The sequence below is a fragment of the Musca vetustissima genome, unplaced genomic scaffold (assembly GCF_032173495.1).
Source record: "Musca vetustissima isolate MV318-11 ecotype Yass unplaced genomic scaffold, APGP_CSIRO_Mvet_v1 utg5570, whole genome shotgun sequence".
Classification (NCBI taxonomy): domain Eukaryota; kingdom Metazoa; phylum Arthropoda; class Insecta; order Diptera; family Muscidae; genus Musca; species Musca vetustissima.
In genome coordinates this window covers 52,196-70,859 of record NW_026882635.1, presented here as the reverse complement: position 1 = coordinate 70,859, position 18,664 = coordinate 52,196, and the positions used below count along the sequence as shown (strand labels likewise).

Below are 18,664 nucleotides of genomic sequence, written 5' to 3'. Positions count from 1 at the left end.
GAGGTCATTTGGGGCTACTTTTTGTTTATTGCCTGAGAATAGTAATTTGCCCGACAGATAAGGACCCAAGTTTATTAACGAGAAGGAATTCACCTGGATCAGGAAGCACCTTAAGGTCGTGAGGAGTACGAGAGAGATACTACTCACACAAGGCCTCTATGGATATTCTGATGAGCGAATGCCCTTTACAGATTTGTTCTGCGGGCCAGTATTCCCTCGTCCAGAAGATGATGGTTCCTTGCCAGATTTGCCCTTCTTCCTATTCTTACCAACGGTGGTGCTACACAAAGCCTTAGCACCAACCGCTTCACCTTTGTCAATTGGCGTAGAATCGGGCTTTGAGACAGAGCCCTCCACACGTCGATCACCCTTATGGATGACAGTTTGTGTCGGGGTGTGCTCAACAGCCTTTTCCATTGCCTTTTGACTCGGGTTAGGCTTCGGTGCAGAAGCCTGCTTCACACATTTGTCTGAGACAGTGGGCTTAGCCGACTCTACTACTTTGCTCGATTCCGAGGTCTGTTTCGGGAGGGAGTTCCTGTCCATCTGGAGCTCACGATGAAGAGCGTGCGGGTAAGTTCTTTCCAACTTCCTTACGAATTTCATCTTGCCCTTGATGAGATGAACCTGCCTCTCCGAAAGCAGATTCGCATTTCGCCCTACTAATTTGCGGAGATACAATACGGCACGTTTATAGTGCCTCGTATCGGTTGCTTCTCGGGCAGTTCCGCCTTTTGAATCGTTTTCCCTTGCTGGTGTCTCGATAAATTCCCCATCGTCGGACATCGCTTCCCCTCCCAGAACTACAGCAGTATCAGTCTTGAATTGCCGATTCGTCATATTTTTTTTTTGGGTAAACTTGATGCGCTTGTAACAGGTACAGCTGCAGGTGCCAAGGCATCCACACCTAGAGCAGCCGGATCACAATCGCTTGATCTCTACAACACATGGCTTGTGGTCTCACCAACGATTGCCACCGGTACTGGGTTATTAACTCCCTGCACCGTAACTTTATTTATCCTGTTTTTCACCATCTTAGTTAATTAATATTTTTTTTCGAAATTTTTACATTTACAATCCTCTCAATCAAATAAATTAACAAATATTTTAAACAACAACAATAAACCTACATATATATTTGTATAAAATATTGTCGATATAAGTAGATCCAAACAAAGTTCTTTTCGGCCTGTTAGAATATAAATAAATTCTCTTTTGGAAATTCCAATTCCTGTAGAATTTCCTCCACTTTTGTATTATATCCAGAGGGTCCACATGCGGATATAAATGTTATTTTATCGGGTTTTGATTTATCCAGCAAAGGTGCCAGCAGTTCGCTGGATACATGACCCTTAGCTCCAGTCCAACTAGCATCAGGATTTGAAAGGATATTTGTAAATTCAAATCTAAAAGTAATTACATAAATAATTAACGTTTACAATGAAATATTAAAATAAAAAACAAATTTACCTTTCATCATTTTTGGCAATATTAGAAAGCATATCGTGGCACCATATATCCTCAGAGGTTCTATTAAAATACAACAAATTCAAAAGTTCTCTAAAATAGAAAAACAGAAGTTATTTTAAATTCTCATTCAAACATTAATCCAATTCATTTTATAACATACATTCTATTGGTATTTCTTTTCAATAGATGATCAATTAACGGCAGGAATGGCGTCAGACCACTACCAGCAGCTAGGAAACAAATATTACGATGTCCTGCCAGTTTGGATAATTTAAAGTTACCTTTGGGTATTGACACCCTTATCGTCATGTCATTTGTAAGTGAACTTAAATGTCCGGAAAAACTATTTGGATGTGTATATTTTTTAATAAGAAAATTTAAATTACACATTTCCATGTCACCGCAGTTGTTGAGGTCTTTGTCGTCTTTTAGATATCGACTGGGAATTGGTGTATAACATTTACTTAAATTTCTAGAATTTATCAGACATTCCAAGGAGACATGATAACCAAGTGGTAGAGTATAAATCACATTAGGACTATTTAGCACAAGGACAAAGGAATTATGATTATACTGTCGCTGTAAACTTGTTTTAAAATCCATTAACAACTCATCTTCCACGGAATTTTTAAGCACTTTTTGCACTTGTTGTTTCCCCAACTGAGGCCATAAATCCTTTCGCTCCTCAGGTTTCTCAAAACTACATTCCAATTTACCACTTTCGGTATTCATTTTCACATCTTTAGGTGGCCATTTGATTTCAGCATGTAGCTCAAATTCATATTTGTGTATATAGTTGTCTATCAGTATCGAAATTTCTATATGATTATTTGGGCGTTCAGGAACTTTACGTATTAAGGAACCAGGGTTGCAAAACTGTTTTGTATAAAAGTAAAGTGTTAAACTATTGCGATTTTGTATCCAATCTAATCGTGGAACAACATCTTGTGTAGCAGGTGGCAACGGAGGTCTTGTAAATTTAGGTGATAAGTCATTCGTGGATACCTCCAATACTTTCTCTACTTTTTTGGAGTGTTTCAGAGGACCAATCAGACACTTGTTAAGTAACTGTTGATAATTCACCCATGCATGAACTTCATTGAATAGTTTTGTGGCGTCTTTACCCACACCACGCATTAGTTCATCAACACCTTAAAACAGCCCGACTTTAAATATTGAAATCTTATAAATCATTTAAAACTTACCTCCCGGATGAAAATCCATATAACGTGTTACATTATATACCACTCCTCGTATCGCCATCCAGGCATCATTTCTGGTATTATGTTTGGCCAGCTCTTCTGGTGTAACAGGTATTATACGTCCTTTCGTTCCCGCTAGATCAACACCAGAATTTCCCAAACGTATCCAATCCATCAAGGAATGTCCCGGTTTTAAGGCACATTTATTTCGAGGATTGCCTGTCGCGGAACCGCTTCCGGTATTTGGTGGTGTCTGTGGAATCATCAAGGATGTGGGCGATGATGGTGCTAATAAATTATTTGTCGTTTTATTGGACATATTGGTGGTGTTGTAGTTGTACGATTCTTAGAAATCTGAAAGGTGAAAATATTTTCTAGAGATGAATGAAAACAATAGATCTGATTAGATATTCCATACATTCAAGAGTCTAATAAGAATTTGTTTCCGTTTACACTAAAATAATGGACACCATTCACATAGATCTAAGTTTGGAATATTTTTACAAATGATATGGGCTACCTTTGTTTTCAGGATATTAAGCACAGAAGGAACTAAAAGACGATTTTCTTAAACAAAGCTGTCAATTTGTCCTTTCTGTTTTATTTTTTTAAGTTGGAGGTAGATAAAAACAAATGTGCCTCAAAACATCTGTTATTATTTAGAAAAAGGACCGCAAAGGAAATACGCAAAAAACAGCTGTTTTAGGTTTCAGAAAATCTGTAAATGTCCACAATCGTGTTTTATGCTTAATATACTGTTTAAATAAGACATAATCTGCAGATATTAACTTTTACCAGTTATTCACTAAATAAAATATATACTTTCTGATTGGACGTTGTGTTGATTTTAAGGTTGTACTTTTACTAATTTACTATTGCTGTATTTGTATAACCTTCATTATAAGGTAGAGTATATAAAATATATTAAATTTGTCATTCCGTTTGTAACATCTAGAAAAAAGAGTCGTTGACACTATGAAAATACCTTACTTTGAAATGTACGTATTATTTATCATTTATATTTAATAATTAATTTATTTATGAATCATTTATATTTATTAATATTTTAAAGCTCCCTGCCTCTAAAACCTATAAATATAAATTGTAGGTTAGGTTAGGTTTGGGGATTGGGCAGTCACATATGTGGCTGCAGCACTCTAAAGCCCAAAATCAAAGTCCTGATTTTCTACTACAAATGTTTCCATTCTGTCGGTCAAGCAGAACAAACCAATTAATTGTTCCAAGAGCTATCGGAATAAATCATTTCAGGTAGAATAAGAAGCTTTCAAGAAAAGCAATTTTCATTATCAAGCAGCACATATAAATTAAAAATAATAGGCCACTAGTTCCACTTAATTATCTGTACTCTATAAATATGATTTATAATGATGGCTATACCTTCGAGAAAATCGGGTATGCTTAGATTTTATGATATATTATAATATTATTTACTAATGTTTTTGTTCCACTTTCCCAACCACTTTAGGTTTCTAATGATGCTGTAGATTATTGATATGTGATATTAATACAGGTTTAGCCACTTGCCAAATATTGAAATATATTATTATTTTTAGAAACTAATACTTCTAAGATGGAAAGTGAGCACCCACTAGTCTGTGCCGTTTTAATGTCAGGACTTAATGGCAGCAAATTGCATTTTTGGATGCTCCTTCCTCCTTCTCAACACAGAGTCTAAAGTAATCAGTAGCATGGTTCACTTACTGGTAAAGGCCCTGATATTGCAATGACCAGTAATGATACGTGTCAAGGTTCCACTTTCCCAACCACTTTAGGTTTCTAATGATGCTGTAGATTAGATCAGGTTTCGTTGTTGAGAAGAAACTAATACTCGATGGAAAGTGAGCACCCACTAGTCTGTGCCGTCTTTAGGTCAGGACTGGGCAGCGACACATGAGATGCTCCTTCCTCCTTCTCAACACAGAGTCTAAAGTAATCAGTAGCATGGTTCACTTACTGGTAAAGGCCCTGATATTGCAATGACCAGTAATGATTTCTGTCAGTTGGAAAAAATAGATCTTGACACAATGCACCTAGGTTCGTTATGTCAAAGTTCAAAGGCTCTTTCGTGAAAGAACGCCTCAAAGTTCCGATAAAAATTACATATGGGTGGTTTGATTGAGCCATCAATCACTAGATCTGTAGATTGAGATGGCTTAGTTTTACAATTTGGTCCATTGTCATACCTGGTTCGTCCAATATACAACCATGCCCAAAGGTACAACTTCGCCAAAGATTTTGTTCAATACGCGCGGCCTGACACTTAATGCTGAGGCCCAGAGACCTTAAATTCAGCATTGCTTTCAGAGCTGCTTGTGGCGTGCACCTCATGGCTCCTGTTATTAGAATCGATGCGGCTCTTTGTATATTATCTAGTTTTCTGGATGTCGACTTGTGGCGCAGGCAGTTTCACCAAACAAGAGACCCTGTTTCCACGACAGAGGGGTCTACGATCCGAGTATTTCTCGTCCAACGTCTGTCACCTCAGCGTCAGTAAGGCTCTTTGCATAAGCTCCAAGATTGTTGACGGAAATATTCCGGAAATCAATATCACTGCTGATTTATATGAATGTTACCGAAATACGTCGACGTACGAATACTCAAAGTTGAACAAATTCAACTTTGTTGAAAATAGTATCAAAAAAAAAGAAAATAAAATTTTTTCAATAGGAATGTGAAATATTTGAACACATTCTATAATTTTTTAACTTTGCTTCTCGTTTTCAATTAGTTCGCTAAGAGATATGCATTGGACGTATTTGCTATAATGGGTAAGTTGAATATTTTTGTAAGCTTCGTTGGAATTTAGGTAACGTTGTGATATCAAAAAAATATTAAAAAATTATGGTCTGTTCCAGTACTTTTTTAATAGTAAAGCTAGTCAAAGGGAAACATTTCTAAACCGCTCTCAGAGTACAAAATAATTTAAAAAGTTCGGGAACGCAAATCTAGTAAATATGTCAAAATTGGATGGCTATACTTGAAAATCATGATAACAGCCAATAGTTTAAAAAGAGAACGGCATTTTATTTTGTGTTCTCTTAAATTTAGTTCAACGTTTTACCAGCTTTGGGGAAAGGTTTTTGAGTAAAAAGTTGCCAAACTTGTAAAATGACTAGATTCTTTTAGGTTCTGGAACTTTAGTTGATTTTTGCAGATCATTCCCCCTTCTACTAATATCCCAAATATTACCAAAACCTACTAATCTGGCATCACCAACATTTGGTCACGCCAAACCTGTCATACTGGCAGCACTGTCAGCTGGTGCAAAAACAAAAAATTATCTTTTGTTATTGTTTGCTGATTGCCTCTCTTCCAACGGACGTACGTCGTGTCGACGTTGTTTAATTGAACTTTCGCGTTCTCTTTTTTGTTTAAATAAAAAAGTCAGTATTGTTTTAGCTGCCGGTGCAAAGTGTAAGTTTATGTAAACGCTAAGAATAAAGCGCAAAAAATATTTGCAAATATTTTTCTTTTTTGAAAAATAAAATAATTACGTGATAAAATTGTATATTATGTAGTTAGTGTCGGCGGTGCTAAAGTGCCGATATTAATTTGTGTGTGTGATTTTTTTATTAACAATATAACTTGCTTACAAAGTGAAGTCATAATTGTGGTGTTTTCTTTGTTCTTTCCTGTTACTACATCATCCTCCCTCACCTAGTGGGAAAGTGTTAAAAAGTGTACCCATGAGGAGATTACGGGCGTTATAACAACAATTAAACAAAAAAAAAAATATGATATCCATTGATCCAACAGCAACAACACTGAGTAGTACAACTTCAAACAAAGAATGAAAGATGCAACAACTAGTTTTGCCACTGTCTTGTCGTTGTCGTCATGCATGCACGATGCAATAAATAATCCTAACAGTTATGGGCGATGCCCGTGCTGCTTTTGTTGATCCAATAGCTACTATGTGCTTCAAACATTGATGTTCCTTCCCTAATGTTGTATCAACAACCAACATTGTATGTTTGTATATATGTTTATTACGTAAGCAGAAGAATAATAATTGCTTGAATTTGTGGATTTTTAGAATCGCTAATTATTTGACGTTGATATCGAAACAATTCCATGGTAAATCATTTCGCCGAAACAACTAGAAGAAATGTGTGCTTTTTTTAAAAAAGAGGGGAAGACTAAATAGGGATTACAGGTTAGATATTAATAGGGAATTACAAATATTTAAACAATTTTATTGTAATCAATTTATAATAATATTGTTATAGATTAATATTGAGACTAAAAGGAGTTATTGAGATCAAGTAATATAAAGTAATTTTTGTGCAAAAATGCGAAATATCATAAAAAGATCGTGAAATTAAAAAGAGGGTCAACGCCATCTATATTTGCCCAACAGCTATTGACTATGTAAGGTGCATTTATAAGCTTAAAGTACTTTTAGATTTACGAAGTCTGTCAAAAATAATCCACTGGATATGTGAAGATGATTAAGGTGACGTATACGCTATGGAATTGACATTTAGTAGTCTAAACGTACTCTTAATTATAGGGAATAGAGAAGATATAGAACATGCATGTAGACTATTCAGGTAATCATCACTTTGGGACAAAAGTTTCCATAAAATTCGTATTTTTTATCCATACAAAATTTACATGAAATCGGAAGAAATTATACACTGGTCTTGTGGCCAAAAATTAAGATATCGTGTTGGTTTTTTTCAGTTTTAATCGGATACTTGCCCAACACTGGTCTAATGCCGTACAGCATTAATTATAGGGAATAGAAGAAGATATAGAACAGTTTTCATTTTGCAAAATTAAATTGAGAATAATAATGTGTGTACAAAAATAATAACATTGTGACCATTAAAAAAACAACTGAATTTACGTAAGGAGAGAAAAATCGATTTTTTGATAGTGATGTGTTTACCATATACTAGACCCTCAGTTACGGTAGCGTATATGGGTAAGCATGCCTGTTGTATTGGTACTCTCCCAAAGCGCCCACGGGCGCCTGTTTGGTGAACAGTGATGTAGACTATTCAGGTAATCATCACTTTGGGACAAAAGTTTCCGTAAAAATCGTATTTTTTATCCATACAAAATTTACATAAAATCGGAAGAAATTATACACTGGTCTTGTGGCCAAAAATTAAGATATCGTGTTGGTTTTTTTCAGTTTTATATCGGATACTTTAAGGGTCCCATACACTATACATCATGCTGTACAGCATTTATCATAGTATGTGTTATTTTTTGAAAGAAGAAGAAAATCAAAATAGTTTTCATTTTGAAAATGAAACCCTATCAATCTGGTGAATAATAATTTTGTAAAACTTCAAAGGCAAACTGCGACGGAGGCGATGTCCGACGATGGGGAATCTATCGATACCTCAGCAATGGACAATAGCTCAAAGGAAATGCCGGAGAAGTATCCGATGCGAAGCGCTACAAGCGTGCCGTTTCGTATTTTAGCAAATTCGTGGGGCGAGACGGGAATTTGCTTTCGGAGAGAGAGGTTCGTCTCATCAAGGGCAATATGAGATTCGTAAGGAAGTTCGAAAGAATTTTCCAGCACGCCAAAACGCTATGGCTCCCTTCGCTGAAGAAAACATAGTGTTTGTCTGGGTGTTTCAACTTGACAATAACCTCCAAACATACACCAAAACATGTATGGGATCTTTCTAGTGTCATGGATAGCAAAATCAAAAGAGTTTTACAAACAAACAGAAATAACCTCTTCCCACCGGTTCAGGATGCAAGGAATAGTATACATTGGTTGCGAGAGTCAAAATAAGATGTTTATAATGGCCAACACAATCATCAGATCTTTACCTTATAGAAAAATCAGGAATAGTATACCCAAGGATCAAACTGAGCATTTTATTTATTCAATGCCACGTAGGTGCGTAGTTTTGGCCACCAGTGTATATGGGGGCTACTCTGAAACTAGGGGCAATATTAATAATTTTTGGTACGGAGATACAATAAGAAACCAAAATACCAAATTACATCAAATTTATAGCTCGAATGAAAAGGTGTCCCAAACCCCCAAAATACCGAATATTTGGGGGTACCGTTGTATGGGAGCTACCCTGAAACTTGGGTCAATATTAATAATTTTTAGTACGTAGATGTGTTATATGTGGTGTCTCCTGTGAATACTTTGAGGTGTTACAAACGAATTGACAAATTTAACATACACTCCAGCTTATGGTGCAGGGCAAAACAATCTCAAATTTTATAGCCCACATTCTGTGGCTACAATTTTTTGGGATAAACTTTACCCAGAAAGACTGGTTTTTGATTGAGTATGTTAACGTTACTTTGGACTATGAGTTTGGGGGAAAAGTATACATACATACATATTAATATATGATGTCATTCCTTTGATAGAATTGTCGATTAGAATGGTGATAAACAAATTAGTGATATGCATACACATTATCCTATTATACATACACCTAAGTCTGTTTTTACACGGTCCTTTTTTACACTGTTTTGATATAACACGGTTTGAAAATTGAATATTTTTAATTTTTTTAGACAATTTCTTCCATTTAGCACGATTTGAAATTTTATGTACTTAATTTTTTTGTCAAATTTAATTTTTGCGAAGTATGTTCATATCACAAAAAAGTATTTATGAAAGAAAAAAGTCTGAACCAACGATAGTTTGCGAACACTAGCTTAAAGATTTAAGTGAATTCTCCTTTAGAGCGTAAAAACAATTTTTACTGGTCAAAGCAAATGTGAATAGCACTAATTTAAGGGAATTCCCTTTATGTATAATATCAATGTCTTTTTTTACACGGCTTCTTCTGGAACCAATCTACCGTGTAAAACAGACTTAGGTGTATATGACTATATCTATATACAAAACTGCGTATTTAAAATATTTATAAAAAATGTATAATATTATAGATAAAAATATATTACAATGAAATGTTTTTGATTCATATTTATAGGAAAGTACTTCTAATAACAAAAATACTTATTGAGTTATTTTCAACAGAAATATTAACCTCTTATTGCCTATAGTATACAATCTAGGAAATATGTTTACTATGCCCATCACATATACATATTTAACAAGCTGTTTTCTATAACCTTTAATTAACTCTCTAAGCGTCCTTTATATCCCTTTAATTAATTTTTGTAACCTAATATTATTAACATTTCCATTATAATTAATAATATATAGATTAGATTGGAAATGATATGAATAAACAATGTAAATGTATATTAGAAAAAATGGCAACACACATATGTATGTACGAACCAGCACATTTCTAGCGTTTTAGCTAACAGGTTTAGTTCTCTTCTAATTTTTTTTTTTTGGTTTTGCAAAACAGGAAGCCGTTTTACGGCATTTAGTACTTCATGTGGAAATTTCAATTCAATTTCACTGACTTCAAATACACAAAAAACCAACATTATTTGATAGAAGACGTTATCATATAACACCAAAAAGTTTATATATCATTTATTGTAAATATCAAAATAATATGGCAGCAAATGATAAACGAAACCAAAACCAAACCATGTTCGTTCGCCTGTCTGCTTTCTTATTAGTCATATACTATATATATTACGGGTGGCGTTGAAAGGGTAGTAATAATAAAAATAAACAATAAATGGTGTTAATAAAAGCAATCCCTTTGTTCGCAACGATTGTTGTTTGCTTGATCAGAATGTATATTTTTATTACAAAAAATTTTCCAACAAATCTTTTATCGAAAAAGCAATACGCAATTTTAAATTTGATTTACTTAACATTGTGTTTTTTTTTTTTTGGAAATTTGTACTTTGAACCCCTTCTTTTTGCTAACAAAAACGCATACTCACTTCTCATACATCGAGTTCATTCAAACTTCAAATACACGTTCCTATCATATTTCTTGTTTGTATATTGATTGAATATGTTGAAATTTATTAACAAAACGATTAGCATTTGTTATATATATATATATATATGTATTAGCATGCAAATATTTCCATTCTTTAATCACCATTCATCGAATAATGTTTTAAGTATCGATAGATAAGATGACTCTTAACGAAATTGAAAGTTTTTATGGCTTTTGTTTTGATATGGAAAAGTACCCCAGGCAACAGTTGGAATATTAAAAACCAAAAAAGTATTAAACACTTTTATTTAAAATTTGGAATAGAATTTTAAAAATCAAGTTCGATCTTCCCAAAGGTTTTAATAATATGAAGAGCAGTAGATCTACAAATCATATTCATAGATATCGGCTCAACATCTAATAAATGAGAATAATTCTACATAATTCTTTTAATAATATTTGAAAATTCAAAGGGAAGTTCTAATTAATACAAGAAAACAACCATATTCTTTTTTAATTAGAACTTCTCTTTGAATTTTCAAATCTTATTAAAAGAATTTAACAAAATACGAAAAATTTCACTTAAATTTTTTAACTATTATTGTTACAATTTCTTCGATAATGAAACTAATTCATTGTAGATTTATTTTTTGTTTGCAATGTTATCAATTTTCACAAGAATTTTGATAACAACACAAAATGCTGAAAGTTTTTACAAAAAAATATATGTTTTTATTTTAGCATAGTTTACAACAACATGTTTTAATGAATCATCCATCATAATAGTTTTTTTAATGTTATCAATATTTTAACAAAAACAATAACAACTATTAAAATTGATAATACAATACGTGTTATTTTTCACGATATAATCAAGTAAACATTTCGTAAAGGTGAACCATTCTCTACAGTTTATCTTGACAATAAACAATAAACGAGGAAAACTCATTTTGTCATTCGTTTCAGTAACGGGTTTTCTTTTTTAATATCAAAATTAAACTTTTTCAATAGTATAAAAGTCGAAGAAGTTATACCCTAGGACGCTGAATTGTTATTTTGTTCAAATTCTCTTCAAAAAAGGAAATTTATTATTGAAGTCTAAAAAGGATAGTCGAACAAGTAATTGCTAAAGCTATTACCAAAGCGTAAAATGCTAGCCACACTTTATCTAGGGACTGCCACACTTTATCATTGCAAAATAAAATAACATAAAATCTGACGAAACTATATATGGGAGCTATATCTAAATCTGAACCGATTAAAAAAAAAAACTTCGCAGACATCAATCTGAATATGATTCAGTACTCTGTGCAAAATTTTGTCTCAATTGGACAAATATTGGGAGTTTGGTGCATCATTCACAAAAAAATCGGACGAAACTATATATGGGAGCTATATCTAAATCTGAACCGATTTTCACTAAACCCTCGCAGACATCAGTCTGGACCTAATTCAGAACTATGTGCAAAATTTTGTGCCAATCGGACAATATTGGGACTTTGGTGCACCATTCACATAAAATCGGACGACTGTATATATGGGAACTATATCTAAATCTGAACCGATTTTCTCCAATTTCAATAGGGTTCGTCCTTGGGCCAAATAAGTGAACTGTGCCAAATTTCATCCAAATCGGATCATAAATGCGACCTGTGCTTTGTTAATAAAAATACATGGATGGACGGACAGAAAGTGATTCTATGCATATTCTCAAAAAGACCCATGGGTCTATCTCGATTCCTTTTGCCTGTTACAAACATATGCACAACGACATAATACCCTGTCCCACAGGGTGATGAAGGGTATAAAAATCAAAAAGTTTCTTTAGTTTTGACCAAACAATTTAGATTTCCATAGAATATTTATTATTTCAAAATAAATTCTGCGTTCATATATATTTTTTATAAGTGAATAAATTATTATTTTCTGAAAAAAAAAATCACTAAAAATGTACTTTTTAAAAAAAAGTAACAGGTCATTTATTCTGTGTGCAATTTCAGTTGCTTTAGTTTTGGTCATCTGTAACTATGCATGTATATATGCAAATCAGAATATTATCATAAAAATTAGATTTTTGTGCGGCAAATCTGGTACTAACATCTGAGAATAGGACCTGCAAATATGCAAATATCAGGCGGGCCCAAAGGACATACCACCCACTTGTCAATAACTAATCAATGCCTGTAGCTTAGTTTTGCGTGATATTCATTTACTAAATTTAACTTTTGATATTTGACATCTCATTTTCAACCAAAACTGCTGAGTAAAATGTATACTTTCTATAGATATAAATTTTATAGCCACTCCCTGTTTATCTTTTTAAACACGTTTTTTTTCTAAATGGAATATTTTAGATACCGACCTTTGCTCACCACTAACAAGGGAAATTAAAAAAAAAAACATGTTTTTTTTAATTGCTTATAAACCGCAAACATTCTACACTAATCATCAGTTAGGAACAAGTTGTTGTGAAAATGCTGATTTTTTAAATAATCATAGACGGACGTTATTATATTTTAGCTATTTTTATTGAATGAATTTGTTTACAACTTCGCAATAACAAGAGAAATGGATACTAGTGGGCACTCTTAGTGGTAGCCATTGCGAGGTTCACGTACTCATTGCCTTTAGGTGTTTCCAAATCAAAAGGAATTGCTTATGACTGATTTTATAGCTGAATGCACTCTGATATGACATCCAGTGCAGTGCCTTCTTCGATTTATAACTTTTGTATGTTTCCAAAGTCTCTTTATATTACTCTCCATGGACACTTTTACCTTCCGAATACTGTCGACACAGGTAAATTTGTTTCTAACTCACCCTGTTGACTTGAGGGTGAGTCTTTAATAACCGTCGTCTTCCTCTTAGTTTGTTTCTTATATTTTCTGTCATTATTAAAAGGGTGAGTCTTTAATAACCGTCGTCTTCCTCTTTAGTCATCATTAGTGTTTTATTTATCAAATTATATTCAATAAAATTATTGATAGTTTGCAACGCGTTAGCATTCCTTATTTTCCATTTTTAAAATGATTTACCTATGTCGTTAAGCGATAAATAGAAATCAAATTTTTATCAGTTTGTTTCTGGATAGATTTCTGGTTTCTATTGATAATGGCAAAAAAGGCAAACATTAACACAAAGATATGTGAGAGGGGATTTTTTCTTTTCAAATAAAAAAATTAACAATTGATGGTGGCTAGTTTGGTTATGTGCCACACTTTTTCATAGGTTAATAAAAATTTGACATTGGGAGGAATGTAAATATTAAAGTATATATTTGGCTTTTTATAATAAAGAAATCGTAGGCGGTTTAACCAACGCCTTTTTGGGATATATTAAATGATGGAAATATACACAGTTCTCATTTCACTTTCTGATATCATATAAAAACAGGACTTAATCATCGATAAAAATAAATGTATTTTTAACATCATCTTAATTAATCAATTCACAAATGTTTACGTATTTTTATTTATAATAAAAAACAATTTAATAATTAATGTAATGACCTGCATTGAGTATATTGACCCACAAATTATTGCAAGTCCCGCCGCCGCATATTAAATGTGTATAGGTATTTTTCGGTGTTTTCAAGTAACATTTCTTAAATCGAGAACTTTGTAAAGAACAAAAACCACAACAACAACAATGTGTTACACGTATATAATTTATTCAAAAATAATATTTGGTTGTTGTTTTGTTTTTTTTCTTTCGTTTCACATTGAAATGTACATACATACATATATTTATAATAAAAGTTAGATAAACGAAAGGTAAACAAGTTTCCTTTTGGTGAGTGTGTGTGTGTGTGAATGGACTTTGTAAAGTTTATTTTCCATTGATGACGTAAAACCCGCTAACAACAAAACGAGGAAAACTCATTTTGTCAGTCGTTTCAGTAACGAGTTTTCTTTTTTTTACCATCAAAATGAAACTTTTGGAATAGTATACAAATTGTGAAGCTAAGTCGAACAAGTAATACCCTGTGGCGCTGAACTTAAATTTATTGAAGCCCAAAAAGGATAGTCGAACAACTAATTGCTGAAGCTATTCCCAAAACGTGAAAACCTAGCTCATTTTATCTAGAGACTGCAGGCCGATTCACCTCTTCTCATTTCTACTGAAGACAATGGAGAAGTTACTGGATATTGAGTTAAGAAATTATACCTAAATCACAGCACGCCTACTACAGGAGTTAATCAATCGATACTACCTTACACGAGGTGGTTGGATGCATTGTGAACAATTTTGAGAGATATTACTTTAGTAGCTTTCCCTGAAAATGAACGTCGAACTACAATCAATCCACTTAGGACTCAGAAACACATGATTGTTTCTATTCTAGTGGCAATCATTGTAGAGAGTTCCATTAGGAAATTTGTCAACAGGGATAAACCGAATTGTGGCGTACTCTCACCTCTGATCAGCCTTATAATGATAGATTAAATTGTTACAACTCTATTCAAGATTCTCCATCGACACCACCGACGCCTACTAAGCAGTACTTCGTGCATCTAACGACTGTGTGGGTCTCTTAGCAGCAGGTTGTTGCTCATCCGTGGACCTCATTCTCTTCACAGCCGTGGCCTGTGTTCGAGCTGCTGCGAGCCCGGTGTTGCAACTGTTGACCCAGCTGTCACGAACACCTGTTTCGTGTTCGTCATTTATTGATGGGGCTACCGTGGTAGACTTTGCACTTGCTGTAGGAATTTTATCAATTAAGAAGTCCTTCGCAATGTCATAAATAATTGTGTTGATGTCTTTAACAGGGTAATATGTCATGGGCACAGTCTTTTTTGCCTAAAAAGAATATTCTTTATTTTGTTTATTTATTTAAAATTCAATTTCGTCTTATTTTTAATTCAAATTGCTTTTTATTCTCATAACTGCAGACTGTAGCGTATTCATACCTATATTTGTTTGTTCGAATGTTAGCCACAAAACACAATTTGTCTTATCATTTTAGTCATTGGGGTTTTATAATGGTGTAAAGAACGACATAGAAGCAGAAGAAGAGCGTCGCTGTGTGTCTAACAATTTCGTGTTATAGGATAATATTGCTACTGTTCGTGTTTTCAACATTTCTGTCTTGAATTTCCATAATAGTAGAGCTGAGGTATTTTTTTTTTTAATTTTTGTTTAATTCATTTTTTGCGCGCGTAAAATTTCACAACAATTGTTTTTGTTGTTGTGTTTTATCGTTGAAAATTGAGCAACAATTTCTATATTAATCGGTCGATTTATTGTAAAATAAGGCATATTACAAAATATGTATGTCGGTCGGTAATGTGTTTATGTGTTAGTGTATTAAAGCTCAGATTGTTGTTCAATCTTTTGTTGTTAATATACAGATATATATATATATATATATATATACAAGAGCAATAACAATTGTGCCATTAATTACACAAATTATAATATGATGAAAAAAAGAAAATAGTAAAAAAATTGCAAACTCATCGCAGTGGCTATTAATCAGATGAAAATCAGTTAGTAATAAAATTATCAGTATCTATAAATGTTTCTTCCGAACGGGAATGAGTGTGTGTGCCGTTAAGAAAATTAAATATTACAACTTTTAAAAATAATGATGGTTCTGGGTAAAATATTAAATAAAAACGAAAAACTGAAATATATGGAATCAATTAAATTACATTATATTAAGGCTGATTGTAATGGAACTAAAAAAATCCATTACAACCTATTATTCCGTATAACCATTTCTAAAAGTTTAACAACAAATTGTGTCAACAAGCATAAGGCAAATTAATTTATATCATTTGAATAACAAATAAAAAACGAAAATAAACCACATTAATGAAAGTGAAGTGATTTGCATGGGTTTGTATTTTTATGTGTTTAAATGCGTCTGCACTTTTTTGTATAAACAAACATTTAACATTTTAAACTCATAAATTATAAATACAGTTTTTTTACAATAAGACCATTACGAATTCATAATCTAACATTTTGAACTTTCTTGGCACTAAATCTTTTTTCAATTGAGAATAATAATCGCTGAAATATAATTTCGCCGCTTATAAATAAAAGACGTGTTAACAAAAACTATAAAATAATTATATCAGGAGATTATATTGAAAAAATATTGTTAGTAACAACCGTTCACTCGGGGAAATGAAGAGAGAGAGAGAGAGGGTGGAAGAGAGGAGAAAATAGTAGGAAAAGGAGAGCCTAGAGATGGTTATTTTAGCCATACCAGATTTTTGACAAAGCCTAGGTTCTGATTGGGCTCTATTTTAGAGAAGAAAGCTAGATTATCAATTTCATATCTAGCAAACTGTTTATGTCTTCTGCCACTCGGCGATGGACATCTACAGAGGATATGTTCAATTGTTTCTAGCTCTTCTTCGTCATCGCATAGACGACAGTAATCCTCTCCGCTGGAGTCCCATTTCGAAGTGAGAGATCTAATCCTGCAGTGACCTGTTATGACCCCTACAATGAATTTGATCTCTCTTATTATTATACGACAACAGCGAAGAAGTTCATCTGCGAGGGAATTTACCTCACATAGCTTTTGAGATTCTGCAATCAGGTTCTCTCGACCATCTGTTACCGACTACCTCGCCGTAGAACAAGCGGATTTTGCCAATGAAATAGCCAATGGGTGGTTGCACAGATCTCTCAATCGGAAGATTGGACGATTGTGAGCCCCCTCGAGCAAGCTCGTCGGCTAACTCGTTCCCTTCTATGTTGCTATGTTCTGGAACCCAACATAAATTTACTATCCGTCGTATATCATGCGAAGCGGACTTGCAATCAAGAACTGCTTTTGAGTTTATAGTACACGACTTCAAAACCTTGAGGGCCGCCTGACTATCGACATATATAGTCACCGGTCCCGTAATGTCGGCAGTAAGTGATTTTACTATCTCGGCCGCTTTCGTGATTGCAAAGATTTCTACTTGAAAAACGCTGCAAACATTGCTAAGTTTATATGAGTTGTATATTTCTAAATTCCTACAGTTGTGAAAAATTACAGGCCTGGCAGATTCCCTACTAGGAAACTCTACTCTGATGTCATTAAAGTCTCTATGAGAGGGAACATAGTCACTAATGTGAGTATTTCTCCTCAAGAAGTTACAACCTGGCGTTATGTTGAGGATACTAGAGTGACCATAGTTCAGCGATTTCAAAGCATCTGTTTCTCGGAGCCTCAGAGCAAATCTAGCAGCCTGGAATTTAATTAGAATATCCATTGGTTGGAGATTCAAGATCGCATTCGAGGCTGCCTGTGGTGTCCTTCTTAGCACTCTGATAATCAGGATCGAAGCCGATTGCTGCACTGAATTTAATTTTGTGAGCAGTATCTCTTTGTTGACCCCCTGCCATTGTGCAAGGCAACCGTATGTAAGAATGGGGAGAACGACCGTCACATACAGCCAGTGTATGATCTCTGGTCTTAGTTCCCAGCTCTTTCTTGCAAGAGTAGAGTGCTATAAGTCCTTTCTTTGAGCGTTCCTATTCCACGTTAATTTGCGGTCAAGGATTGTACCAAGGTATCACTCCTCCCAAAGATGGCAAGCGGAAACTAGGAATCTTACGTTTCCTACTGAAGAGCAACAATTCTGTCGTAGTGGGGTTTACACCAAGACCCTTGGCGTGTGCTCAGTTGGACAGAGTTGAAAGGGCGCCCTCCATAATATCTGAAATGGTCATTAGAGATTTCCCACCAACCAGCAAGACTACATCATCGGCATAGACTGCAACCTTTATTTTAAGATGATCGAATTTCAGCAGTATCCCATTTATCACCAGAAGCCACAGAAGGGGAGGTAGTACTACCAAAATTTATCGACTGCCAGGCATCCGTTTCCCGGAGCCTCATAGCAGCCTGGAAAACAACCAGAGAATACAGTGGTTGGAGATTCAACATTGAACCTTTAAATTATTAATTTGCAAAAGAAATAAACTAAAAAATTAAAATCTTATTTTATTAAAACGATACGCAAGAAATTAATTTTTAAAATTAATATTTTCCTTTTCATTTCAGTTTGTTTATTTTTCTATTAAATGCACAAAACCATCTCAGCCTGATTTATCGAATTCACTAACGAATTTAGTGAATTAACAAACACACACACATTCCAATAATTGGCAACAAATTTTCCGTTGCACATTTACACACAACTCAAC

The 18,664-nt window shown here is 33.9% G+C and overlaps 1 protein-coding gene across 1 annotated transcript; it reads right to left on the bottom strand.

Moving 5' to 3' along the window:
* Positions 1 to 1,192: 1,192 nt before the first annotated feature.
* On the bottom strand, positions 1,193 to 5,021 carry LOC133329237 (cytochrome b5 reductase 4). The gene is made up of 5 exons (XM_061537731.1): positions 4,877 to 5,021; positions 2,676 to 3,017; positions 1,631 to 2,621; positions 1,471 to 1,560; positions 1,193 to 1,406 (listed from the first exon to the last, which is right to left on the bottom strand). The coding sequence occupies exons 1-5, from the start codon at positions 5,019 to 5,021 to the stop codon at positions 1,193 to 1,195; spliced, it is 1,782 nt and encodes a 593-aa protein (XP_061393715.1).
* Between the last annotated feature and the right edge of the window lie 13,643 nt (positions 5,022 to 18,664).